Raw genomic sequence first — 26690 nt, forward strand, 5'->3', positions numbered from 1 at the left:
CTAATTAATTAATTTCACTGACACTGCAGTGTTGCTCCTCCTGGACACAAAGAAACACAGTTGAAGGAACAGAGGAATTAATTTCAGTCATGGAGCTATAGGCATTTTCAGTGTTGTTTATAATCTATGTCATTTCATGGTGGAGCACAACAGGAGAAATCAGAATGTCCTTATTTGCTCATTTTTAAGGACTAATATGTCTTTCAATAGCAGCATATGTTGTGTGACAGAGGGATTCAGGATGGATTTCACAGATTGCATTGGGTTGGAAGGGACCCTCAAGGTCACCTTCTCCAACCCCCTTGCAGTCAGTAGGGACACCTCCAAATACATCAGGCTGCCCAGGGCCACAGTGAGTCTCATCTTGAATGTCTCCAGGGGAACAACCTCAACCACCACCCTGGGCAACCTATTGCAGTGTTCCAGCACTCCCATGGTGCAGAACTCATTCCTAACATCCAATCTGAATCTCCCCTTCTCTAATTTCAAATCACTGCCCCTTGTTCAGTACAGGCATTTGTAGACAGTACCTCTCCAGCCTTCTTGTAGGCCTCCTCATAGCATGGTTAGTTCTCTTCTAGAAGAATTGGAAGGGCTAGAGTTAGTCATCCTTGAATGTTGTGACATTGCTCTTTGGCAGGGAATGGCATTACTGAAGGATATTTTGCCATTCTCTTTAGCCAAGTCACTTTAATTTCCTCCCAAAGCCATTTGTTGACAAAATTGGATGCTAAGACAAGAGGAAACCAATAAAAGAGACATACCAGAGAAATCAGAAAATAAATGGCCTGCTGTTTATTGTGGGTCTAAATGACTTCAGAAAGATGACTTCATTTGTCTCCAAAATTCAAATGCCCACTGCAGAACATCTACAGGAAATGTTTTTTTGCCACTGGATCAAGACACTTCTGTGTGTTGTAGAAAAAAAATAGTGTTGGAAAGTGTGTAAGCTTACAATAAACTGCATAAGGAAGAGGAAAGACCATTTTCTTTTCAGTGTATCTCTTTTGACCCTGCCAAGGGTGTTTGTTTTTTGTTTTGTCTAACGTTTTTGATCGCTGGCTTAAAGTTCACGTTAGTTTAGGAGAGGAAAAGGGGAAACAAATGAAGCAGGAATTCATTTGGGACACCCATAGAGGATCTGTCAGCATGGACTATGATTAATATAGATGATTATGTGGACAAAGGTATGATCTGCAGTGTGGGAAGCTCCTGCAGGGATTGTTGCATTCTCTAGGTTTATTAAACTCGAGAAATCTCTTCTACCTCCAAAGGGCACAGAAGGATTGTGATTAAAACTACTGCCAAGGTGAAACAATGCTAGGTTTTCAAACAGTGTAGCTCAAGTGACATTTAAGGTTTCCCTAATTATATCACACTGACCTTAACACAAAGCTTGCCAAGTCTACAGGAGAAACTGCTGAATGGACAGAGAGACCTTGCCAGGGCAAGAGCAATTCATTCAGTTCCTATATTCTCCATGCTGCTTCTTTTTTCCTTCCGGCAATACCCCAAGGGAAAAGGGAGACTTGATATTTTGCCTGTCCCTTTCAGCTTCCTCATCCTCATCATATCTTTCATCCTCATCTTCATCGTCACTATGGTGAGGGGTGGAAGGCTGAGAGGCAGAAGGCGATGGTGGTACTGACGAAGGCCTGGGGTACCTGAAACCTTCCGTCTGGCAGAGAGAGAAGCAAGTTGTATTTGAGGTTATCAGAGTGTTGTTCAGCTGGTTGTATCCAGTAGTTTATGGCTATCAGCACTTCAAAAGAAACCAGTGGTGGGGTGTAAAATACACCTGTGCTGCACTCTAAAACTAAACTTGAATGCAGATCCCATCAATCCTTCTCTGACAGTAAGTATATGCTTGTATGGCAGGAATCTTAAGCCTGTGCCTTAAGCAATATGCTGCCCTTCCAGCACCGCTTTTAGCCAAATGTGAACATCTGTACTGAGCCTTAAAACCATCAACAACATGACACAAAATTCTCCTCTCCTCTGTAGTCAGAATATGCTTATTGAAATTGAGAATTCAGTCCAAAGTTTTAAAAGAGTTTTCTAGTTAGAATGTCAACATCTGCAAAACCAGAACCAAGCTAGGGGTTTTGATCGGAGCCTTCTTTCTCCTTCTTAGTTAAAAAAGGTTGAGTTGCTCTCTGGAGGTGTCTGGAGGCTTGGTTTCGAATATCATCACTCATACATTGGATCTGAGCAGCCTCCCTTCTCAAGTTTATTCTAATAGTCACTGTATAAGAACTATTTTGAAGGTATGCCTTTAAACTGACCCCTTGCAATTCCAGCTACAGTTCCCTTCTCACATACCACATTTAGATGAAGGCAATACTTTGCCTCACTTTCCCTAGGATATCCTTTCCCAGCTGTCCTTCTGTTTGATTTGTGCAGAACATCTCTATGGCATTTAATCAGAAAAAGAATCAGAAGCTGCCACTTTTCTAATAGGAATTCCAAGGGCCTGTTCCTTAGCTGGTCTGAAGTGGCCTAGTTCTATCCAGGTCACCCGAAATCACCTGAAGAACTGTTCCTGTATTGCACCTGGTACCCTTAATGTTTGCATCTGATACCTTTTCAGCTGGAGCTATGGTCTATAACTTGTTGAGCTTTCACCTGAGCTCCTATTTCCTTTTACTTAAAACCTACTAATATTCTTTCCATTGTTTCTGCCACAGATACAGACACACATACACACACACTCTTTCTCTCTCTCCTTGTAAACAGCTGAAATGCAGATGAACTCCTCCCCAGAAGCAGACTTTACCTTTGGTGGAGCACTTGGTTCCATCTCAAATTTATCTGGAAATGTCCTGCTGAGGGCCAAGTGTCTGGCATGCATGTAATACTGCAAAATAAAAGAGAAGCCTTTACAAGTGAAGAATCTCTTGGCAGATGAAGCTGGGGGAAAAAAAGGGAATATAAAATGAATATCTTTTAAAAGATGATGCTGAACACAGGCTAAACATGTTTTCAGCTAAGCAGAATCCAACTGATATCACTGCTGATATGTGATGAACATGTTGCTGGGAAGCAGTGAGCTGTTCATGTTAGATCCACACTGAAGTAGAGTCTGGAGCAGAAGATGAAGAAGGTTTCTGTAAGGCTAAGATGTATAAAGATGGCAACCAGCACTTGTCACAGGCAGTGATAGCTATTCTTTATCCCTCAAAACAGAACTGTCTCTTTTTAACCAGGAAAATACATGTCATTATTGTGTGCATGTGTAAACAGGGAACATTTGGCCTAACCCCTGCTTAGGAAGCAATTGTAAGTGTTACAGAGAAGTAGCATTAATCAGTTTAGTGAGGCCTGGAATTCAAGAATTTGGCAAAAATATTTATGGATCCCCACTTTGCTCTTGTGAGACCTCACCTGCAGTACTGTATCCAGCTCTGGAGCCCTCAGCACAGGAAGACATGGACCTGATGGGGAGGGTCCAGAGGAGAGCCATGAAAATGATGAGGAGGTTGAAGCACCTCTATGAGGACAGGCTGAGGGAGCTGGGGTTGTTCAGCCTGGAGAAGAGAAGGCTCTGGGGAGACCTAATAGCAGTCTTCCAGTAGCTGAAGGGGGCTACAAGCAGGCTGCAGAGAGACTGTTTGCAAAGGCCTGCAGTGACAGGATGAGGGGCAGTGGTTTGAAATGACAGGTTGCCCGGGGAGGCAGTTGAGGTCCCATCCCTGGAGATATTGAAGGTCAGGCTGGACAAGGCTCTGAACAAGCCGATCTAGTGGAGCATGTCCCTGCTGGCTGCACAGAGCTTGGGCTAGATGACCTTTAGAGGTTCATTCCAACTCAAACCATTCTATGATTCTGTATTCATGCATCTCCATCACATGCATGGATAAAATGGTTTGTTGTGTCAGGGTCTTACGGTGTTTCGGGAAACACAAACAGAAAGGTTCTCGCAGATAGCAGAGCAGGACAAGTTCCAAAACAGTTACAAAGCTGACCTCTTTGCTCCCATGGACCTGAAACACAGCTTTGCTGCTGTTCCTAGTAGGTAGTACTTCAGTGTTTTCTGTGGTGAGTTAAACCTACTGTTAGGTCATTAAGGCACAGAGGTAGTTTAGGAGTGTTGAGGAGCCATCAAGCTCAGGAGCATTTTAGGAAGAACAGGTAGGATGTGTGTTAGAGACATGAGTTTTTTGTCTGGTCTTTAGCACCAGGAGTACAAAGACCTCAGTGTGACTGGCTTCTGCTGTAACCTAGTCAGTTAAATCACTAGAGAAGGGAACCATTACACTGAGATGTAAAGGGAGGCTTTGCCTTTAGCAGCTTTGAGAGATGCTTTTCAGAACCTGCATTGTAGCATGGTGCTGAAGAGTGCTACTTAGACCTCTGTGCCTGGAATTTTTAATACTTCTATTACAGTTTCACACACCCTGCCTAGGTATCTCCAGTCCAACAGGTCTGACAGCCTCTCAGTTCGGTTCCTTTGGATGATCCTCTGGCGGCGAGACTGCTGACAAAACCCATACAGGAACTGAGTCAGCTGGTTGCATGATTCATCAGGTGACATGAACCTCCTGTCAACTATGTAGATGCCTGAAAGACACAAAAAGTTGAAGATGAGTTGGGGTGAAGGTGAGTTGGGGATGGATCAGAACAATCAGACCTGGGAGTTCTGGTGGATGAGAAGCTGGACATGAGCCCACAGTGTGCACTTGCAGCCCAGAAGGTCAAAGGCATCCTGATCTAGTGGAGGCTATTCCTGCTGATTGCAGGGGGGTTGGACTAGATGACCTTTGCAGGTCCCTTCCAACCTAAACCATTCTATGATTCTATGATAATTTACTCTTTGTATGATGAGTGGCTTTGATGTCCCAGTGCCTCCTTCTCAGACTCTTCAAAAAGAAGCAAATTTTCCATGCTTCTTTTGAACAGCTTTAAGTGTTGGAATGTAACCAGAGGCATTCCAGGGAAGTGGTGAGGGACTGTAAAACAATATAAGGAACAGTGAGTTTGGAAGGTTAAAGCAGATGGAAGATTAAAGGAGACAAAAAAGAGACAACCTGGAAAGTGTTTGGATAAATATAAAAGCTTGAATGGCTTGTTGAACTGAACAAGATATTCAGAGCTCTGAACATAACCCCCAGTGAACTCCACTGCACCAGTGAGAGCATGCAGTTGAGGACTAACAGCATCATTGCTGCAGGTTTTGCTTTCCTAACACAGAGCTGCTGTCTTGGCATGGTGTTAAAAATGTTACCATAAGCTGCTGGGTCAGCAACGTGTTCCTGCATGAAACAGCCGAATCCAGAAAGGTTTGTGGTCACGCTGGGAATGCCCATCACAGTACATTCAGCTGCCAGAAGAAAGAGACAAAAAGCATTTCAGGGCAATATGCTTGAGATGGTTTCACCTTGAGAGAAAAAAAAAAAAGGAAAAAGAAACAGGCAGACAGAAGATCCCATTACATTAGAGCTGCTCTGAAAATGTCAAGTGAAAACTATTATGCTTTGTTGGGGACTTGGAGAAAAAGTAAAAAGACAACAGAAAAAGAAAATCTTACAAAGAAAACTTCACACTGTTTTTGTGAACATAACTTTTCCCCACAGCATCTCAAATGTAATGTTTCTGGGAGTCCAGTGTTGGAACAGAGAACCCCCTCCACTCTGCTCTGGTCAGATCACACCTGGAGTGCTGTGTCCAGCTCTGCGGCCCCCAACATAAGAGAGACATGGACCTGCTGGAGTGGGTCCAGAGAAGTGTCACCAAGATGATCAGAGGGCTGAAGCACTTCTGCTATGCAGACAGGCTGAAAGAATGTGGGGTGTTCAGCCTGGAGAAGAGAAGGCTCCAAGGAGACCTTAGAGCTGCATTTCAATATCTGAAGGGGACCTACAGGAAGGATGTGGAAGGACTGTTTAGAAGGGCTTAGAGTGATAGGATGAAGGGCAATGGCTTGAAGCAGGGTAGATTTAGGTTGGACATCAGGAAGAAGTTCTTACAGTGAGAGTGGTGAAATACTGGAACAGGCTGCCCGAGGATATGGTTGAGGCCCTGTCCCTGGAGACATTCAAGATCAGACTCGATGTGGCCCAGGACAGCCTGCTCTAATTGGAGGTGTCACTGCTGACTGCAGGGGGGTTGGACAAGATGACCTTTGAGGGTCCCTTCCAACCTGATGCAATCTGTGAACCCCAATATGTTTGGATTTTAGATTGAAGCCCAGTGTACAGATATATTTGTTACTCACAGCTATGCACCAAACTGGATCTCTTAGGTGCAGGAGCACGTTAAAGTTTGCATGTTGATATTCCTGGTTTGTAAAGTGGTCCCTATAGCAAGAAAAAAGCCAACCAACAAACCTCCTCCTCAACTCATAACTGCATTCAAAGGAAAAGTGGAGCTAGTTTTAGAAAAGTAGAAAATGGATGCACCTTTTGTGGTGATTTCTGGCATCTCTGTAAGAATAACTCTTTACTCAGGTTTAAAGGGGTTTTGCCAATGAACTTCAGCCTAACCTAAGACAGCATGCAGAAAAAATAAATAATCCCTGAAATGCTGAAAGCCACCTACATGGCCTTCATTGATATGACAATAAAACTGGTGTCTGTGAAATAAAGCTACAAATTCACCTTAAAAAAAAGAGAAATCACTTTTTCTTTCTGGGAGAATTAAATGGATCTCAACAAAAGCATTAGTAAACAAAAGAGAAATTGCCCTTTTAGCTAGTGTAAATCACAGCTTTCCTCAAAACTGCTACAGACCAGCCTTAATTTATCTGTCCAGGCTTACTTTCACTTCAAAATCATCCCTGACTGTCACCTGGCCCCCAGATTTTGCCACAGGTAGGACCTTTGCACTGCAGAGGAAACGGAGCCAGAAGAGCTTTGTCATCACTCCAGAAGAAAGTGGCTATAAAGCTCTTCTGCATCAGGATGGGTAAAGAGGATGGGTACTCATCTTTTGATACAAGTTGAGTGTACAGATGGCCTACCTGGAGTGTAACCCCAGGGTTCATAGTATGATGGAAATACTCCAAGGTGGCAGCCTCTGACAAACTCCTCGTAATCCAAGGGCAGCAGTGGGCTTGTTGAAGAAAGGAACTCTGGATGTAGTATCACCTGGGGATTTCAAAACTTAGATTAGAGGTGAAAAAAAAACTATCATCAATGCATCTTAATTATCAATAAGCTTAAGCAATCTCTTCATTCTGGTCTTTTCCTAAGTATCTGGACAATGCCTCCTTTGCCCATCTGTTTAATTCACTTCCCACACTAAAATGTTGTGTGTGGTCTTGTCCTGGAAACAGTACTGGTAATGAACCCCATGTATGAATAGGTCTTCAGCTTCATCCTTGTTGATTAAGGAAGACCATGTGCATTGAGAAACACACCTAAGGCTGTGACATTTAACAGTGCTAAATGGAGCAGCCTGGTCTAGTGGAAGGTGTCCCTACCCATGGCAGGAGGGTTAGAACCGGATGATCTTTGAGACTCTTTCCAACCTAAACCAGTCTATGAATGGATGAATTGAGAATATCTGTGAAGTGACTGGTTGTCATCCCTGGAATGGGAGAAAGGGAAGAAGTTCTCTGTTAATGTAATGCTGCCTATCAAGAATTCAACTGCACTCCCCATGCTGCTGGCCCAGAAGGAGCCTGTTCAAAGGAATTCCATGTTCCATGGTACAGCGCAGAGGGCAGGAGGTACCTTCACTCTGTCCGTCCGGTTGTTGAAAAGGCCGATACGTCGGATGGTATTGAGGATTGGATCATTGCCATCATCAATCATGTTGTGGGTGGTCACTGGAGGCAGACAGTGTCTCTAAGGAGAGAAAAGCCAATCCATAAGCCAGGCCAAAACTGCTGGGAAAGAGTCCTGTTAGCATTTTCTAAGGTTAGTGGAAGACCGTGGGAGATTTTTGTCATCCATGTTAATAGGTCTTTACCCTCTCATTTTAAGGTTAGAAAGGAAAGTTGCACTCATACAATATTGTCTCCTACATAACAAAGGCCACAAATGAGACTGTAAAAATCTATCACAGGACTTGTTTCATTTACATAAAAACAATATCTCTCTGCTAACTTTTAGAAAGGCCTTCCACTGCATATTAAAGGGCTTTAGTTGATACTTAGTTGTCCTTAAGAGCCTGGTTTTACAGATTTAATAAAAATGGAAAACCCCAGGCTTCAGGAATAAGGCAAACTTCACCCTCAGTGCAAACCAACTAGGAATATTGGTGTCCTGCATGGGACTAGAGGAATTCTGCATGGATTCCCCAAAAGAATTAGTTTGGATCATAATCTTAATAAGCACAATCACAGCTGGTCTTTAACTGTTACTGATGAGAAGTGTATTTGCCACAACCTTCTTTTCCAAGGCATTCATATGACTACATTTACTATACAACCCTTCTACATAGTCACAGTTCTCATTTGTAGTAAACATTGGTGTAAATAATACATTGTCTGACCTGTGTTGAAAAGATGGCTCTTTTCATGATGGTTATATCATCTCGGTCAAGAATCTTGGTCAAGTCTGGAATTTCTCCTCTGCAGAGGCAACACAGAGCCCATTTTACTAAATCACTTAAGAGTTGTACAAAGAAAGGGAATAAAAGGCAAACAAGGTCTGGTCTGGCATGAATCTGTCCTTTGTTTTCATGAGCCTTCTGGATCCCCTACATGTTATTCTCTCACTCACTTGCTGACCTTCCATTTAGCTTCCAAAAAAGCTAAGGAATTCCCTTCTTTTTCTCTGTTTTTGAGACACACCTTGGTTTTGCTCAAATTGCTTTAGGTAATACACTTCCAGCTCTCTTTTGAAAGGATATGACTAAGTCTCAAATACATATTAGTGTGTCTCTGGTGCTTTTTTAAGCTGAGGGATCTTATTTCTGACAGTGAGTAAACCTTTGCGTCACTTGGACATCCCCCAAGTCTCTTAAGACCCTTTCCACAACGGTGTGCTAGTCGCTTTAATTTTTCTCTCTGTGATTTTCCTATTGAGTAAGTAACAAGAGGGTCCCATGTCTTTCTCTTACGGATGTCCCTCCCTATGGATGCCAGGTAAGCCAGCTGAATACGTGGCTCTGCAAGGCAGAGCAAAGTCCTCTATACACTCACTTTAGCAGGGCATTGTAGAGTTTCTTTCCAAACTTTTCTTTCACAGATTGGGCAGTGTCCCTAGGGAAACAAATGAATAGATGTTAGAAAACAGGAGAATCCAGGACAAGCACTGAATAAGAGAGGTTTCTGCTGCTAGAAATGAAATGGTGGTTTCGTGCATGCTGATGCACAGGAGATAGGGGTCTGATTCTCAACGAAAAGCTTTACCCACTCAGAAGCCATACTGATGCATTTCAACACATCTAAGAATCTGACCTGCATCCAGAGATCAGAGGCAGACCTCACTAGTGATTACCTCTAATATTTTGCTTTGATTAGCAGACCATACTTTCAGCTGTGGAAAGGAGAGCATGTATATGACTGTACGTAGAGAAACACGATCATTAACATTGGACACTAGTCCAGACTGAGAGGTCTGGACTAGTTTAATTTAACCTAGTATAAAGATGATATAAGAATTAAAAGCCTAGGGATTTTAAAGCAAGCATCTCCCTTCAATTTTTGCTCTATTTCCTGACTCAAAGATCTTTGAAAACAACTGTTAGGCTATAAGGTAGCTTGCAATAAATTAGTTTGCCAACCAGAACACTTCCTGGAAAACTCAGGCTGTGTTCTAAGCTAATAATAAAGCCTGTGGCAGACAGATGCTGTGTTTAAACTAATCAGGAGCTGCAGTAAACAGCTGTTCTAGATGCAAAGACTCATTTCTCTTTCTCTCATTCCTAGTGTCCATATCCCCTAGCTGAAATAACTTGAAAAAGTACAGGTGCAAGTGCTGTTGGCAAATCAGCAAATGCACTTGAGTCAATCTGAATGAAGCATCCTCTTCATGGAACTTTTCCTGGCTTTATGGTTTCTAAGAATGATACTTTGGACTAAGACAAGAGATGAGGGTTTGAAATGAGAGAAGATCTGATTTAGATTGGATGTTAGTAACAAGTTCTTCACCATGAGGGTGGTGGAACACTGCAACAGGTTGCCCAGGGAGGTGGTTGAGTCTCCTTTCCTGGAGATATTCAAGGCCAGGCTGAACAAGGCTCTGAGCAAGCTGATGTAGTGGAAGATGCCATTGCTGGCTGCAGTGGGTTTGGTCTAGATGACCTTTAGAGGTCCCTTCCAACCCAAACTATTCTATGATAATGCTGCATGTGCTGATGTAGAGGGTCTCTTGCTTTTCACAGAGCACAGTGGAAAAAGCAGCTGGAAGCAGCATTTTTTGCATAATTCCACATCTCAGGTTTTCCTTCCCTTACTGTTGTGCCTGCATTACTGAGTGCCATATAGTAGAGACACAACAAGGACAAGCCTTTGCATGTTTAGTTTAGTTTAAGCTTTCCTAATAGCCATATAAAAATCATTTAATATGTACCTGCTGTATTAGATTACACACTTTATAGCAAAGACAAAGCAGTGGCCAAAAGTACCTGTTGCAAGCATGGCTGTTTCTCACTGCACTCATATTATTTTCCTACAGTTCTTTCCTACAGAGCTCTCATTAAAACCACTGCTTGTGTTACTCCGGTTTAGCCACCTACAGTTTGAGATAGTTGCACACACCCTCCACAAATCTACAGGGGGTGACAGCCTGTCCAGATCAGAGGATTCCTTTCACTCATCTTGCTGAAGAGGTATAGCATGAACTTTAAGGTCCCTTCCAACTTAAACCATTCTATGAATCTCTCAAATTAGCAGGCAGTCCTTATTTTGTGGGAACTCAATGTCATATCCAAGTGGAGTATCATAAACAGTCAGATGACCAGAACCAATACTATATTTTCTAGAGCCTTTCACTTTGTGGCTGCAAAACAGGAACCTTTTGCTAACTTGTTACAAAGAATGGCAAGGCAAGTTTACAAAAAACAACCTAGGACCAAAAGCAACCAAACAAAAAGATAAATATTTGCCCTTATTTATCACCCCCATCTCTTTCATCCTCACAAATACATCCCAGTTACCCCAAATCCTCAGTTTTAGCAGAGCAAAAAAGAAAGGGCACCATTCTTCATTAGAAACCTTTGCACGTCTCCACAACTCACTGTACCAGAGCCTCAGCAGAACATCAATTACCAGAGCTGCTTCCGGACTGCTTGCCCTTTCAGGGTTTCCACATTGAAATTGTTTGTCTTTGCTGGCATGATGAAGAACACAACAACTGTAACATCAGCCTTATGAACCTACATGAATACAAGATAGAGAGGATACAAGATGGGGAGGAACAAAACAACATCTCACAGCAAGGTATCATGGCCAGCTTCAACGCTAGGAATTAGGCACAGGAAAAGACAATGCAGTTGGGTTTGTTCTCCAGGAAGGCTTTGATCTTACACCTATAAAGTTTTTGTCAAGTCACAGGAGCCTGAGGGGTGACCTCATTCATGTTTATCAAGATGTGAAGGGCAGTGCCAGGAGGATGGAGCCAGGCTCTGCTCAGTGATGTCCAGTGACAGGACAAGGGTCAATGGGGGCAAGCTGGAGCAGCAGAAGTCCCATGTGACCAGAAGGACAAAGTTTTTCCTTGTGAGGGTGCCAGAGCCCTGGAGCAGGCTGCCCAGAAAGGTTGTGGAGTCTCCTTCTCTGGTGACATCCCAAACCCACCTGGATGTGTTCCTGCATGACCTACTCTAAATGACCCTGCTTTGGCAGAGGGTTTGGACAGGATGATCTTTGGAGGTCCCCTCCAACCCCTAACATTCTGTGAATCCTGTGCAAAAAGCATTACTGTAAATCTGCTGGTTTCACCTGCTGGTTTCTGCTGTCCACTAACAATGTGCAGGATATAAGGTCCCTGAGGCATTCCTGGCATGGAGCAGAATGAGATTGCATCGTGTTAGCAACTATTTAAAGGAAAGCCAAGGGTGAAGTGTTCAGAGCTGTAAATAGTTTAGAACTACCTCCATTCTGAAGTTTAGACATACAAACATGCTCTCAGCATGCTGTCTCAGCATGAGTCTCAGACATAAACCTATAGGAGGCATCTATCATCTTAATGTTCTTCCTTCCCTCTCTTCAAGGCAGTTTCAAAGTCCATCATGCTATGATCCACCCACTATAAATGAAGATCAGGTTTGAGACCATGTAAAGATCCCGGAGGTACAGATGTGACAGAATCACAGAGTGTTAGGGATTATAGAAGAAATTATTAAGTTATGTGAGGTGACCTTTGTTGTATGAGTGAATGGATAAAGTATTTCCAGAAAGTTCTTAGGCTCTAATGGTGTGTTAATAAAAGGTGGAGGCAGAAGAAGTGTACTTAGGGCTTGGAAAATCAGTATTTTTTTTTCAGCTCCACTGACAATACAGTATCAAGAGTTTTATTTCTATCATTTAAGTTATGTAGTACAAAAGAGTGAACTGAAAAACTGATTACTATTAATTTTCTTATTTTAAATGTGTAAGTGTTTGGAACATATATGGAGATGTTTTAAATGACCTCACTCTGCTCTTTGGTCATGACAAGGCCTAGGTCTTGTCTTCATTAAGGTACTCCATAAAGGCATTTAGAAACATTGCAGTACCTGAGAAAGCAGAAGCAATGGAGCACTGAGTGGCTTCCCAATGCTCATTCATCAGGCCACTGCCACACTGTGAATCTCAATGCAAAATTCTTTTCTAATGTGATAATAGCACTCAAAGATTTAAAAGATCATGATCAGGTTTCGATGAATTAAGTAGAATCAATAAGGTTGGAACAGACCTCAAAGATCATCAAGTCCAACCTCCCAAGACCTCATGACTACTAAACCATGGCACCAAGTGCCACGTCCTAGCCCCTCTTGAACACCTCCAGGGATGGTGACTCCCCCACCTCCCTGGTCAGCACATTCCAATGGTCAACAACTCTCTCTGTGAAGAACTTTATCCTCACCTCGAGCCTAAACTTGCCCTGGCACAGCTTGAGACTGTGTCCTCTTGTTCTGGTGCTGGTTGCCTGGGAGAAGAGACCAAACCCCTCCTGGCTACAACCACCCTTCAGGTAGTTGTAGAGAGCAACAAGGTCTCCCCTGAGCCTCCTCTTCTCCAGGCATATGCTTTAAAAGATGTTTTTGAGTTATGTCATTCAAGGATTATTTTTATTTGCCTTTTTGAGTGTAAAGTCCTGGGTTGTATTTTCAGGGTTTTTTTCTCTCTAAAAACAAGAGAGCTAACCACAGGTTAACTTCTAAGCAGCCTGAAATTGTTATATGCTCTGATGGTTTAGAGAGAGCTTTATGAAGACTCTGAATGTCCCATAATTATTTTCCTACAAACCAGGGTATGGCTGGAAATTCCTGCAAGTGACTTCCATAGTGTAGTAAGTTTGAGCTCTGTTATCATCTACATTTGCAGAAGCTTCCTTACCCTCAGCAAAAAGTTTAACCTTGATAAGGCTTCTAGAAACATGTCAGCTCCTTTGTTGGAGAACTCATATCTGCCAGCAATGAAGAAAAATAAGGTCTTCTCAAGACTGAAGTCAAGGTGTCTGAAAGCAAGCAAACAGACAAGTACAAAGTGTTTCACAAGAGATAACAAAGCAAAACAGGTAACAGCTTTCTATTCTGGAGGGCTTTTTGATCCCAAGAGTGTAATGAAACTGGGCCTTTCTGCTGTTCTTTAGATTAACATGACTGTCTTCATCCTGGGTAAACAATGAAACAAATCAAGACCTGCTTGATCCCACACTCTCTGAAGCAAAATTAAAACTGGTGCCTAAAATTCCTTTGGCTTCTGAATGAGAAATCCCTGACATATACTTCAGTAATTATCACAGAATCACACAATGTTAGGGGTTGGAAGGGAACTCCAGAGATCATCCAGTCCACCCCCCTGCCACAGCAGCATCACCTAGGGCAGGTCACACAGGAATGTATCCACATGGGTTTGGAATGTCTCCAGAGAAGGAGACTCCACAACCTCTCTGGGCAGCCTGCTCCAGGGCTCTGGCACCCTCACAGGGAAAAAGTTTCTCCTCCTGTTCACATGGAACCTCCTCTACTCCAGCTTGCACCCATTGCCCCTTGTCCTAGCATTGGACTCGACTCTGTCCTCCCAACACTGCCCTTCACATCTTGATCAACATGAATAAGGTCACCCCTCAGGCTCCTCTGCTCCAAGCTAAAGAGCCCCAGCTTCCCCAGCCTTTCCTCAGCAGGGAGATGTTCACCATCTTTGTGGCTCTAGCTGGACTCTCTCAAGCAGTTTCCTGAGGTCCTTCTTGAACTGAGGGCCCCAGAACTGGACACAATATTCCAGATGTGACCTCACCAGGGCAGAGCAGAGGGGAAGGAGAACCTCTCTCAATATACTAATCATACCCCTTCTAATCCACCCCAGAATGCCCTTCGCCTTCTTGGCCAGCAGGGCACATTGCTGGCTCATGGGCATCCTTCTGTCCACCAGGTGGGGATTCCCAGAGCTGGTCTCCAACAGGTCAGTCCCCATCTTAAATTGGCCCATGGGGCTGTTCTTTCCCAGATGCCAGTCTCTACACTTGTAGGATTTAATTCAATTTCTCCCTGCCCAACTCTCCAGCCTGTCTTGGTGTCACTGAATGAAGTAGATAACATTTCACCTCTTCTTTGAAGTACTTGCTAGTCTTCCTGCTTTGGTTCTTGCTTTGTGTATTGTAGGATAGCTACTGCTAAGGTTTGAAAAGCAAAAGCATACCCATAGAAGTGCCCTCGAACGAACTCCTGGATCCTGGCCTTGTACATGGAGTGCAAGTTCTGAAACTCGTGCATTGCGGAGAATTTCTTAACGTTCAACCCATTCGGGGTGACAACATCTGGAAAAGCAGAGAAAAGCAGAGGTACACATCCTCAGAGTCAGGGGAGTCTTTAGGGAATGAAGCAATGTGTCTTTCAGTTGTGGGTAGGTGAACAGGTTATGGACTTGTACTACTCGTGGATGGAGAACAGCACTGGCTGGCACAACGGTTCACCCCACAAAGCTACTGCATGTTGCTGAAGTGGCTTTGTACCATTTTGAACTTGTAGCATAGAATCTGATGAACAGTGAGGCCTCCCTTTGCCCTTTTGTCCTGTCAAGACTTAAGAAATGTCTCCATTTAGCCATATGGGTTTTGTACAATATGCTTTTTATCTCTTTATTCTTGCTCTCACTTGCCTGCTTATCAATAGAGACTGAAAGCTCTTGGAATCAGTGTTCTACTCTGCAAGGCACAAAAGAGGTCTGTTGTGTCAGGAGAAAAACAACCAACACCTGTGATCCCAGTGCACATGATTAACTCCTCACACACATCAGGGACCAGCATCTCCTGAGATCCCAGTGCACATGGTTAGCTCCTCACACATCAGGGACCAGCATCTCCTGAGATCCCAGTGCACATGGTTAGCTCCTCACACATCAGGGACCAGCATCTCCTGAGATTCCAGTGCACATGGTTAGCTCCTCACACATCAGGGACCAGCATCTCCTGAGATTCCAGTGCACATGGTTAGCTCCTCACACATCAGGGACCAGCATCTCCTGAGATCCCAGTGCACATGGTTAGCTCCTCACACATCAGGGACCAGCATCTCCTGAGATCCCAGTGCACATGGTTAACTCCTCACACATCAGGGACCAGCATCTCCTGAGATCCCAGTGCACATGGTTAGCTCCTCACACACCAGGGACCAGCATCTCCTGAGATCCCAGTGCACATGGTTAGCTCCTCACACATCAGGGATCAGCATCTCCTGAGATCCCAGTGCACATGGTTAATTCCACACACACATCAGGATCTTTATATTTCTTTGGAAAGCTGATCCTTCTCTACAGTACAGCCAGGCACACTGCATGTGCATTAGCACTGCTCTTTGTGTTGGCACACCTGTCTCTCATTTTAATTCGGTCTGAGGAAATATACTCAGAAGAAAATAATAATAATAATAATAATAATAATAATAATAATAATAATAATAATAATAATAATAATAAACAACCCAAACAATTCAAGACTTACCAGGATTTCTCTTAAGCATGTGCTCTGCTTCTACAGCTGTTATCTGTGAGACTGTGGTGAACACGTGGGCACAGTGTACGGACGCCCGTTCCATGCAGTACCGGTGGTAAATCTGTCTCTCTCCTGCTTCCTTGTCAATGTCAAACTGTTAAATAACAAAACAAGAAAAAAGACACCTGTGTGCTATGGTCATCGGGCTCATTGCCACAAAGAAGGTCTCTCATGTTAAGCTTGATTTCCCCAGGAAATCAGAAGCAGGTGATTATGGTGGGCTTTTTGGTCTTTCTTGGGTTTTGAAACATTCTATCACTTTCAAAGAGTATGAAGGAGCAAGAGAGGTCTGAGTTCCTGTGTGTTAATGAAGTAATGGCAACTCTGCAATGGAAGAAGACCTAAATTAATGACTCCATGAAAGGTAAGGATCTGTGGTGTTTGGCCTGCTGGCTGGCAATACAGAGTAGAGGAGTCTGAGGGGTGACCTCATTCATGTTTATAAAGTTGCAAAGGGCAGTGTCAGGAGGACAGAGCCAGGCTCTGCTCTGATGTCCAATGATAGGAGAAGAGGCAATGGGTGCAAGCTGGAGCACAGGAGGTTCCATGTGAACAGGAGGGGAAACTTTTTCCTTGTGAGGATGCCAGAGCCCTGGAGCAGGCTGCCCAGAGAGGTTGTGGAGTCTCCTCCTCTGGAGACATTGCAAACCCACCTGGATGTGTTCCTGTGTGACCTGCCCTAGGTGATGCTGCTGAGGCAGGGGGGTGGACTGGATTATCTTTGGAGGTCCCTTTCAACCTCTGACATTGTGTGATTCTGTGAATATGTCATGCTGCATATTGCCTGGGCTTGCTGGAAAACTTGGGAGGGCAGGAAAGTTGCTGGTAACTGAAAGTATAGGGAAGAGAAGTAAAGATGGAAATGAGGATGAGGTAGAAGCTGGGTACTGAGCAGAATGTTGGGAATCATGCCTAGGTAAGAGGGAAATTGGAGTTGTGGTGGATAGTTAACTCAGTCACAAATCCCAAGGCAACAAAGTAAATAGGAGATACTCTCTGATACTCCTCCAGATGCGCTTCCTCCAACTCTATCACTGTTACTTGCTGTTCCTTTTACTTCAATTTGAGCCCCATTAATTTCTAGAGGCAGATGTAAGCTAAACTGCTAGATATCACAGAATCACAGAGTGTTAGGGGCTGGAAGGGACCTCAAAAGATCATCTAGTCCAACCCCCCTGCCAGAGCAGGATGACTGGGACCAGGTCACACAGGAATGCATCCAGGTAGGTTTTGAATATCTCCAGAGAGGGAGACTCCACAACCCCCCCTGGGCAGCCTGCTCCAGGGCTCTGTCACCCTCACAGTGAAAATTTTTTTTCATAGAATCAAGAAAGTTGGAAGAGACCTCAAGGATCATCAAGTCCAACCTGTCACCACAGACCTCATGACTACTAAACCATGGCACCAAGTGCCACGTCCAATCCCCTCTTGAACACCTCCAGGGATGGTGACTCCACCACTTCCCTGGGCAGCACATTCCAATGGCTAACAACTCTCTCTGTGAAGAACTTTCTCCTCACCTTGAGCCTAAACCTCCCCTGGCACAGCTTGAGACTGTGTCCTCTTGCCTGGGATAAGAGACCAACCCCCTCCTGGCTACAACCACCCTTCAGGTAGTTGTAGACAGCAATAAGGTCTCCCCTGAGCCTCCTCTTCTCCAGGCTAAACAATCCCAGCTCCCTCAGCCTCTCCTCACAGGGCTGTGCTCAAGGCCTCTCCCCAGCCTCATTGCCCTTTTCTGGACACATTCAAGTGTCTCGATGTCCTTCCTAAACTGAGGGGCCCAGAACTGGACACAGGACTCAAGGTGTGGCCTAACCAGTGCTGAGTACAGGGGCACAATGACTTCCCTGCTCCTGCTGGCCACACTATTCCTAATGCAGGCCAGGATGCCCTTGGCCTTCTTGGCCACGTGGGCACAGGTCTTAGTCTTGCCTGGTGTTTCACTTCAGGCAACAGAAGTGTTGATCTCCTAAGGTCAACAGCATGGGCACCAGAGGCACATGAGTGCCACAGAGGGTAACAATGACTCTCAGTCAGCTTTGTCATTACCACTGCCTAATGCTAGGTGCAGTCTGATTTTGATTGCACTTGACTCTGCAACTTCATTGACCATAATAGATTTAACCAGTATTAGATGCTGGGCAAAGAGCACTTCCTATAGTTAGAACTTCCAGTCTAACCTTTGCCATGGCTGGCTGCCTTGAGTGCTTCAGGGCTTAGCCAGAAGTAAAGCTATTTTTGACCACTTTTTTTTTCTTCTTCTTTTTTCATTTACTTGCTTAAGAGTGGTATAGAAAATACTTGAAGACATTTCAGCAAATGTGAACCATTCCAGGGAACAAGATTTCAGCAAATACTTCTGTATTGTTTTTCTTCTTTTTGCTTTCATTATTTTGTGGATATCAGTAGATGTGGATATCTTACAACTCTTTTGTTAAGAAACTTAAGCACTTTTATTCACTGAGTACTCTAATATTGCTCAGGTGCTACACTGCTAGTGGGAAAATGCCTTCTGCTATGATGGGTGGACCGCCCAGTGGGCAAGGAATTGGTTGGATGATTGCATTCAAAGGGCTTGATGTTCAGATGGTGACAGGTGTCAAGTGGTGTCCCTCAAGGGTCTGTATTTGGGCCAGTGATGCTCAGTATCTTCATCAATGATATAAAAAAATGAGACTGAGGCACCCTCAGCAAGTCTGCAGATGATGCCAAGCTGAGTGGTGTGATTGATAAGGCGGAAGGATGGGATGGGTGCCATGCAGAGGGAGCTGGACAGGCTGGAGAGGCGTGATGAGCAGAATCACATTAGGTTCAATAAGGCAAAGTGCAAGGTCCTGCACCTAGGTCAGAGCAATCCTAGATATCAGTCCAGGCTGGGGGATGATGAGATTGAGAGCAGTCCTGCAGAAAAGGACCCAGGAGTGCTGGTGGATGAGAAGCTGGACACGAGGCAGCAATGGGCACTTGCAGCCCAGAAGGCCAATGGCAGTCTGGGCTGCATAAAAAGCAGTGTGGCCAGAGATGGAGAGAGGTGATTCTGCCCCTCTGCTCTGGTGAGACCTCATCTGCAGTGCTGTGTCTAGCTCTGGAGCCCTCAACACAGGGAGGACATGGACCTGATAGAGCAGATCCAGAGAAGGGCCATGAAGATGATTGGAGGGCTGGAGAAGCTCCCCTGTGGGACAGGCTGTGCGAGCTGGGGCTGTTCAGCCTGGAGAAGAGAAGACTCTGGGGAGACCTTAGAGCAGCCTTCCAGTATGTGAACAGGGCTACAAGAAAGCTAGGAAAGGACTATTTACAAGGTCTTGTAGTGATAGGACAAGAGGGAATGGATTGAAGCTTGAGGAGGGCAGATTGAGACTGGAGGTTAGGAAGAAATTCTTGACAGTGAGGGTGGTGACACTGGAACAGGTTGCCCAGGGAGGTTGTGGATGCCCCTTCCCTGGAGGTGTTCAAGGCCACATTGAATGAGGCCTTGAGCATCCTGGTCTAGTGGGAGGTGTCCCTGCCCATGGCAAGGGGATTGGAACTGAATGATCTTTAAGGTGCCTTCCACCCTAAATGAGGGGGCATGTTCACTGTTTATCTGAACACTCCCTCCAACACTACTGGGAGCAAGGTCAATAAAAGGATTGTTCAAAGCATTCTGGCTTATTTGTTGCTAGCTCTGCCTTCTGTGATTGCATGAAAGCATTTTGTGTGTTTAACACATATTGATGTTTATTTCTTCACTGCTTCTAATTCTCTCTGTTCTGGAAATGGAAAATATCTGATTTTGCATATGCTTGCATTACTTTTGGGTTGCTTTTTCAAGGGTACAGAATTCCATGTCTGTTAACAAGTACAAACCAAGGTCACAGAGTTCTCACATTGCGTTTGCTCTGACTCTTCAGCAGGTTACCCCATCCATGAGTAAGACCTTGACCTTTGACCTCCTTTATAGAGTAGAGTAGGAAACCTCACCGTGCACTTCTGAGCAGGCTAGATGTGTGACTTCAGAAAATAAGCCTTAGACAAGTTGAAGGACAGGTTAAATGGAACTTAATTGATGAGACAGTGCAGGAGACAAATTTAGTCCACACAGTACAGCACAAAGACAGCTGAGCTTGCTGTGACAGTATTAGCTCCAGAATTAGAGCAACGTGGGACATGGCAATGTATTGAGCCAACATGCCAAAATCAATCAGAACACCAGTGCAGCTAGTTTGCTTTTCACCCCCAAAACAATGTTTCTGCTCAGCAGTCAGCTCTGCTCTCTGAAGGCTTGCCTGCCCTAGCTCAGGCACCTGTGAGCTGTGCTTTATAGCACTCACACTCACGAAGAGCAAAGCAAAACCTCTGTGAAATGTGTCATGCTTCCTCTTGTTTGTTTGCTGTTCTCAGCAGATGGGAGCACTAGTAAAGGCACAAGTGAAAGCTGCATCAAGAGAAAAAACACCTCTGAGGAGGACTAAATATTTATAGAGTCATTTAGGTTGGAAAAGACCCTTAAGATCCAAGTGCAAGACCCTTAAGTCCAAGGGTTGATCAAGTTTTTAGTCTCTGTAAGTCACTGAGGAAGCAAACAAACTTCTTCAGTGACTTTTAGAGACTAACAACTTCAATATTCATTTCCCTGTAGTTCCATTGCTTCTCCCAGTGAGGATTCCCCCCTTCTACACTGACTGTTAGAGACCAAGCAGATTATTAGGAATATACGTGAGGGCAAAGAGGGGAAAGTGCCTCCCTTATAAGGCCACCTTAATTTCAAAGCAAAACAGGAAGGTGTCCAGCAGGCAGAGTGCTTTAGAGTAAAGCTTGCCTTTGCTGCAGTGCAATTTGGAGGAAAAGCTTCAGCTCATTTCTGTCCTTCCTGTGGATTCCTGTGATAATTGTAACATTTCATTCATGTCTTTAAAAGGTAGTATGCTAGGGGATGCAGTGGGTAATCACTGAGCCTCTCAGTATGAAGTTCTAAGGCAGCTAAGGCAGTCTTTGAATGCAAAAGAGGATATCAAGCAGTTGTAGGATACAGGCCTTCTGTTTCTCTGGAAACAGTGAACACTCACTGAAGTAACAAGCCCAAAGAAGATATTCTGACTTCATGATGGCAAAGACAAATTACAAAGGACTTGCAAGAGCACAAGAAGAATGATTTGAGAGTAAAATAGGAGGCAAGATACACTAGCTATGTAAATACTTCCCTGAAAGAGAAAGGATTTGTCACTGCCTGATGCTGATACTATTCTATGCTTTCGAGAAGCAAAAAAAGAATGATGGAAGGCAGTGAAAATTAAATCACAACAAGTTCAAAATGGAATTCAAGTATGTTTTTTGAATAATGAACAACTTTTTGACACCTCTGCAGAAATAATACAGAGTCCCCTCACCACTTGAACCTTGCTTCAAGAGTGGGTGATGTTTCTGGAAGTCGTTTATATCTCAGGGAAAAGGTAGAGGTTTGATGGGTGAATTTGCAGCTGAGGATTTTAGGCAGAGAATGAAACGATCTCTTTTGGTCTTTCAAATCAGTGGCACACTTGAGTTCACAAGGTGATTCAGCAGCAGGTTCAGGAGCAGTCAGAGATAGGCCTGAGGTTAAAATTCCTTATCTACCAAAAGGTAGAATGAAAAGATCTTCACTCCTAGCACAACCCCACTGCCACTGTCTGAATTCTGTAAGAATTATTCTGTTTTCAAATCCAGCTTGCACCAAATGTAACTCCCATTGATTGTTATCTTGTGCAAACAGAACTTTCATTCTGGTATACCTCTGCCATGACAAAAAAGAACGAAATTCACACTTCCTGGTTTAAATCAGATTTCCATGAGCTGCTCTGCTAACAAAGCGGATCAGCTTTGCATAACAGAGAGCTTAGTGACAGCTGTGAGGGGACTGTGCTCTCTGCAATGAGAACTGCTGCTCCTGTCTTGTCAGCATTAAAGCTCTTGAGAATTCATTTTCATTGGGACTTCTTTTTTTTTTTCCCCCAGTACTTTTCTGTATAGACCTCTTGGGACAGAATTCTCCATCTCTTTGCAAACTAGATTCAGCTGTACTTGTATAAGCCAAATTTAAAACGCCGGTAGGGCTAAATAAAAGTCTTGTGCATTGGCATGGCAACCTTACATAAGGAAAAAAGGCAAGGAAGAGGGAAACCAATATTTTCTTTCTTCATCTCCCCTGGCACAGCCTGAGACTGTGTCCTCTTGTTCTGGTGCTGGTTGCCTGGGAGAAGAGACCAACCTCTGCCTGTCTACAACCTCCCTTCAGGTAGCTGTAGACAGCAATAAGGTCACCCCTGAGTCTCCTCCTCTCCAGGCTAAGCAACCCCAGCTCCCTCATCCTCTCCTCACAGGGCTTGTGTTCCAAGCCCCTCAACCAACTTTGTTGCCCTTCTCTGGACACGCTCCAGCAAGTCAACCTCCTTCCTAAACTGAGGGGCCCAGAACTGGACACAGTACTCGAGGTGCGGCCTAACCAGTGCAGTGTACAGGGGCAGAATGACCTCCCTGCTCCTGCTGGCCACACTGTTCCTGATACAGGCCAGGATGCCATTGGCCCTCTTGGCTGCCTAGGCACACAATAGGTATTGATTTATTTAAATCCCTAGAGTGGTGAAATGAGACCCCCAAAAAATAACCCAACCAACCAAAACCAAACCAACCAACCCTCAAATAAGGTAGTTCCCTTCAACAGTGGGGAAAGCAAATGATTAACAGTCTCTATCTTCATTTGAGAACTTAGTTCTCCTGAAGACAAAAAGGTTCCACAGGCTCAGAATTTTCTACAGAGTTCCCTGACTTCTGGATTAGCTATTTTGGTTCAGTTTGTTTTAGCAGCAAACAGCCTTACTCTTCACCAGTGTAAAAGCTACACTGGACATGGGAGGAAAAAAATGCCTTGCCAGCTGGACTACCTAGATCCTCATGCTTGAGCAGAGATAATATCTGAGATAGTATCTCTGTTGGGAATGAAACTCATCACATACCCTGCTTGTTCTTGAAATTACAAAGTGGTGACTTTAGATGAGTTCAAGACAGTAGGCAGGATTAGAAGTCCCTGACCCAGCTGTTTATTCACAGATTGCATTGGGTTGGAAGGGACCCTCAGAGGTCATCTTGTCCAATCTCCCTGAAGGCATTGAGGACACCTCCAACTAGATCAGGCTGCCCAGGGTCACCCTGAGTCTCATCCTGAATGTCTCCAGGGACAGGGCCTCAAACACATCCCTGGGCAACCTGTTCCAGTATTTCACCACTCTCACTGTAAAGAATTTCTTCCTCATGTCCAATCTAAACCTACCCTGCTCCAGTTTCCAATCATTGCCCCTCATCCTATCACTCCAAGCTCTTCTAAACAGTCCTTCCTCACCCTTCCTGTAGGCCTCCTTCAGATATTGAAATGCCTTTATGAAGTCTCCCCAAAGACTTTTTTCCCCAGGCTGAACAACCCCAGTTCTTTCAGCTTGTCTTCATAGGAGAACTTCTCCAGTCCTCTGATCATCTTTGTGGCCCTTCTCTGGATTGGCTCCACCAGGTCCATGTCATTCCTGTGTTGGGGGCCCCAGAGCTGGACACAGCACTGCAGGTGAGGTCTCCCCAGAGCAGAGGGGCAGAATCACCTTTCTCCATCTGCTGACCATGCTGCTTTTGATGCAGTCCAGGCTGCCAGCGGCCATCTGGGCTGCCAGTGCCCATTGCTGGCTCATGTCCAGCTTTTCATCCACCAGTTCTCCCAAGTTTTAGGAACTAAAACATATACTGCCTTGGGTTTCCTAGCTCAGGCATAGTCCATCTGTTTGTTAAATGCTGTTGAGGACACAACAGTGTTAATTCCAGTGTTCAGCATGCACCTGTGCAGACTGTTAAGGGTTTAATGCCCAGGTTTTCACTGAAACAGAGGCAGCTAAATTTCTCCCAGTTCAGGTGAACTGAGTTAAGACTACAGGATGTAAGAATTGTTTAACCTCACAGAGCAATGATGTATAAGAACCAGGACCCTGTCTCTAAGGCAAAGAGCAGATGGTTTAGGAAGAGGTGAGGAGTCAGACAACATTACAGTTTTACATCTGTTGTGCACCCTCTGATCTTGCAGCAATCTACAGCTCTAATCTGCTAGGTTTTTCAGTTCCCCAGAAAAGGTCCTTTTATAGCTTACAGGCTGACACGTGCCCTCAGGTCACAAAACAGAGAGTTTTGGTAGCCTCCAGTTCAGATCTCTATGTGATTTAGGGAGTTCATAAAGAATCACCATCACAGTGTGACAACCCTTCACTCAGTCATTCTTACCTTTTCTCCACAAAATGAGTAAGGCTTAAGGTCACATTTGCACAGGTCCAGTGTTTGTGAGGGCTATCAGAGGATCATTTGGAGCCTTCCCTTCCAGTTTTATCACCTGACAGGGGATGGTGCTAGAGAAAGTATCAGCCACCATGCACTGTGTAACCCTTTACTTGATTATTGATATTGATGTTCACTTCAGTTTGGGACTTAGGACAAGGTCTTCTGTGGTCTAAAGCTACTGACCTCAGTGGCACCTATTGAGCTTTTGCTAGGAAGGTGAATTAAAGTGGTATTTTCCACTGTGGGATCCAGAGAAAGAAAGAAAAGCTCCTTAATCCTATATATTTTTAAAAGAGATCTTTCAACTCATCTCATGTCTCCCTTATCTACATGTCTCCTGCTTATCTACAGGGGTGGTTTAACAGGGAAGTGGAAGACTGCCACACTGTGTGGGCTCATGTACATGTGTGCATACGTGGGCAGAGCAGTCAGGGCTGGTGGGCAGTGGAGGACAGAGAGCATTACAGTGTCAGGGCTAACAGGAAATACTAAAGTGAGGAACAACACTTTGGTCACACATACCCTGGGCACTGTGAAAGAAGAGAGAGAAAAGACTGTGAAGATGTCAGGACTGATCTCTACTCAGTCATCAAACTATCATGCCGTGGTTTTGCCTGTGGATCCCTTAGTTAAATCCTCCAACACTGCAGAAAAGCCCTTGGCCTCAGAGGGATGAGTTCTCTCTAGCAGGTGTTTTAAGCCAGCTTTTTGTGGTTTGTGCTGGGGATTAGAAAAGAGAACATGAGGTTTTCTCTTTTCTCTGCAGGATCTGCACATGCCTGATTGTCTCTAGGCACAATTAGGCCACATCCTTTCCTTTTGCACTGCAACCATTTTCCTGTGTTACCTGGCACAGCATATACTGCAGTTGCATCTTTCCTATCTGCCTCAGTTGCTGTGCTTAAAGCTGGTGGAAATTGTGTTCTAACCATGAAATGAGAATTAAGCCAATTTTAATTATGCAGTAGTATTTTGCAGTAGTATTGAAACAGGAAACCCAGCTATTCTACTTTGGGGTGAGAGAGAATTAACATGCCCTAAAAATCCAAAGATTGAGCATTAGGAACCCTTCAAGAATCTTCTTCATAGGACATATTTGTTTGACCTTAAGAGTTTACTACTAGAAGAGAGCAACAAGAATAGTCTCTGAAGACTTAGATTCTGAAGACTTTGCTATCTTACTGCCTTCCATTAAGAAAGAGCATTATGAGGTTGCATCTGAAATGTCAAATGACTGCAGCTGAATAGGTTTTCATTCACCGGTTACTCTTGCTACCACACCATAGCAATCAACTCAAGCAATGGATGCCTTTCCTGAACATGAAGAGTAAGATTCTTAAGGACACTTGGCTTGCAGTGATGTCTGGGCCTGTAACTCTCCCCTTGCTGTTAAGAAGTACCCCAAGCCATTGAAAAGAAGGTTAAGAATCTCTGTTGGCTATCCCATACTGCTGCAATATTAGTGGACTGGATTAAGGCACTGACTTGGCTGGAGGCTGAATGAGTTTCAGTACTCTGCAGTGTGAATGTGGTACAAGAAAGTTCACTGAAGGTTCTGAAAGTAATTCTAGATTCCACTGAGCTTTAACACCTCTCAGATGACATAAAGGTGCTCATTCCTAAACACTTTATGGTCTTACAAATATAATTTCTTGTGCTCTGGAACTGATAACCTTTCAGTCAGCTGTGGGTCAACCATATGTGATCACACAAGATGGAATATATGATATATAGTGTGGCCCAGTAAACAGAAAAGGAGCCAGGAGCTGATTAGCTGGGAAAAAAAGAGGAGGAATAAGAAAAATGTCTCTTACCTGGTCAAGATTGTTGTAAAAATCTATACTGGCTGCACATAAGTATCTCCCAAGCAGAGTGGCATGGGTAGTAAAAATGGTGGCAACAGGAAGTTTCTGAGATCGAGACAGTATTAAACCCACTCCTGCCTGCCACTCGTGGAAGTGGGCAATTATGTTGGGCTTGTCATCAAACTGACAGGAAAGCTGAAAATAGTCAGAAAGAACACACATGAGATACACATTATCCCATCAATCATCCCAGTCCCAGAAACCTCTGTATCTCATACTGGCTCCTGTGTGCTTGCTTGCTTTCATATGACAAAGCCGCACAGTGTTTTCAGTGGTCATGGGTCTTGATTCCCACCAGCTCTAATTCTTAGCCCAAGAGCTGTGTGAGGCTATTGCCTCAGAACAGTATCCTGCCTAGACTGTTGGGAAGCTCTAGTATTCCTTCTTTTAACTTGCTCTTCCACTGTGGAAG

General features: G+C 44.3%; 1 protein-coding gene across 1 annotated transcript in view; it reads right to left on the reverse strand.

Annotated features, from left to right (window-relative positions):
- Positions 1-1011: 1011 nt before the first annotated feature.
- The window catches only part of GYS2 (glycogen synthase 2), a 39248-nt gene continuing 13569 nt past the window's right edge, over positions 1012-26690 (reverse strand). Inside the window, exons 4-16 of the mRNA XM_009899593.2 lie at positions 26228-26413; positions 16035-16179; positions 14735-14852; positions 13430-13550; positions 11159-11265; positions 9089-9148; positions 8437-8515; positions 7674-7787; positions 6959-7085; positions 5225-5320; positions 4397-4560; positions 2777-2857; positions 1012-1678 (exon numbers count right to left, since the gene is read on the reverse strand). Coding sequence (XP_009897895.1) covers positions 1463-1678; positions 2777-2857; positions 4397-4560; positions 5225-5320; positions 6959-7085; positions 7674-7787; positions 8437-8515; positions 9089-9148; positions 11159-11265; positions 13430-13550; positions 14735-14852; positions 16035-16179; positions 26228-26413 — 1614 coding nt within the window. The 3' untranslated portion in view covers positions 1012-1462. The remainder of the gene's footprint in view (positions 1679-2776; positions 2858-4396; positions 4561-5224; positions 5321-6958; positions 7086-7673; positions 7788-8436; positions 8516-9088; positions 9149-11158; positions 11266-13429; positions 13551-14734; positions 14853-16034; positions 16180-26227; positions 26414-26690) is intronic.

Source organism: Dryobates pubescens, chromosome 15 (assembly GCF_014839835.1).
Source record: "Dryobates pubescens isolate bDryPub1 chromosome 15, bDryPub1.pri, whole genome shotgun sequence".
NCBI lineage: Eukaryota > Metazoa > Chordata > Aves > Piciformes > Picidae > Dryobates > Dryobates pubescens.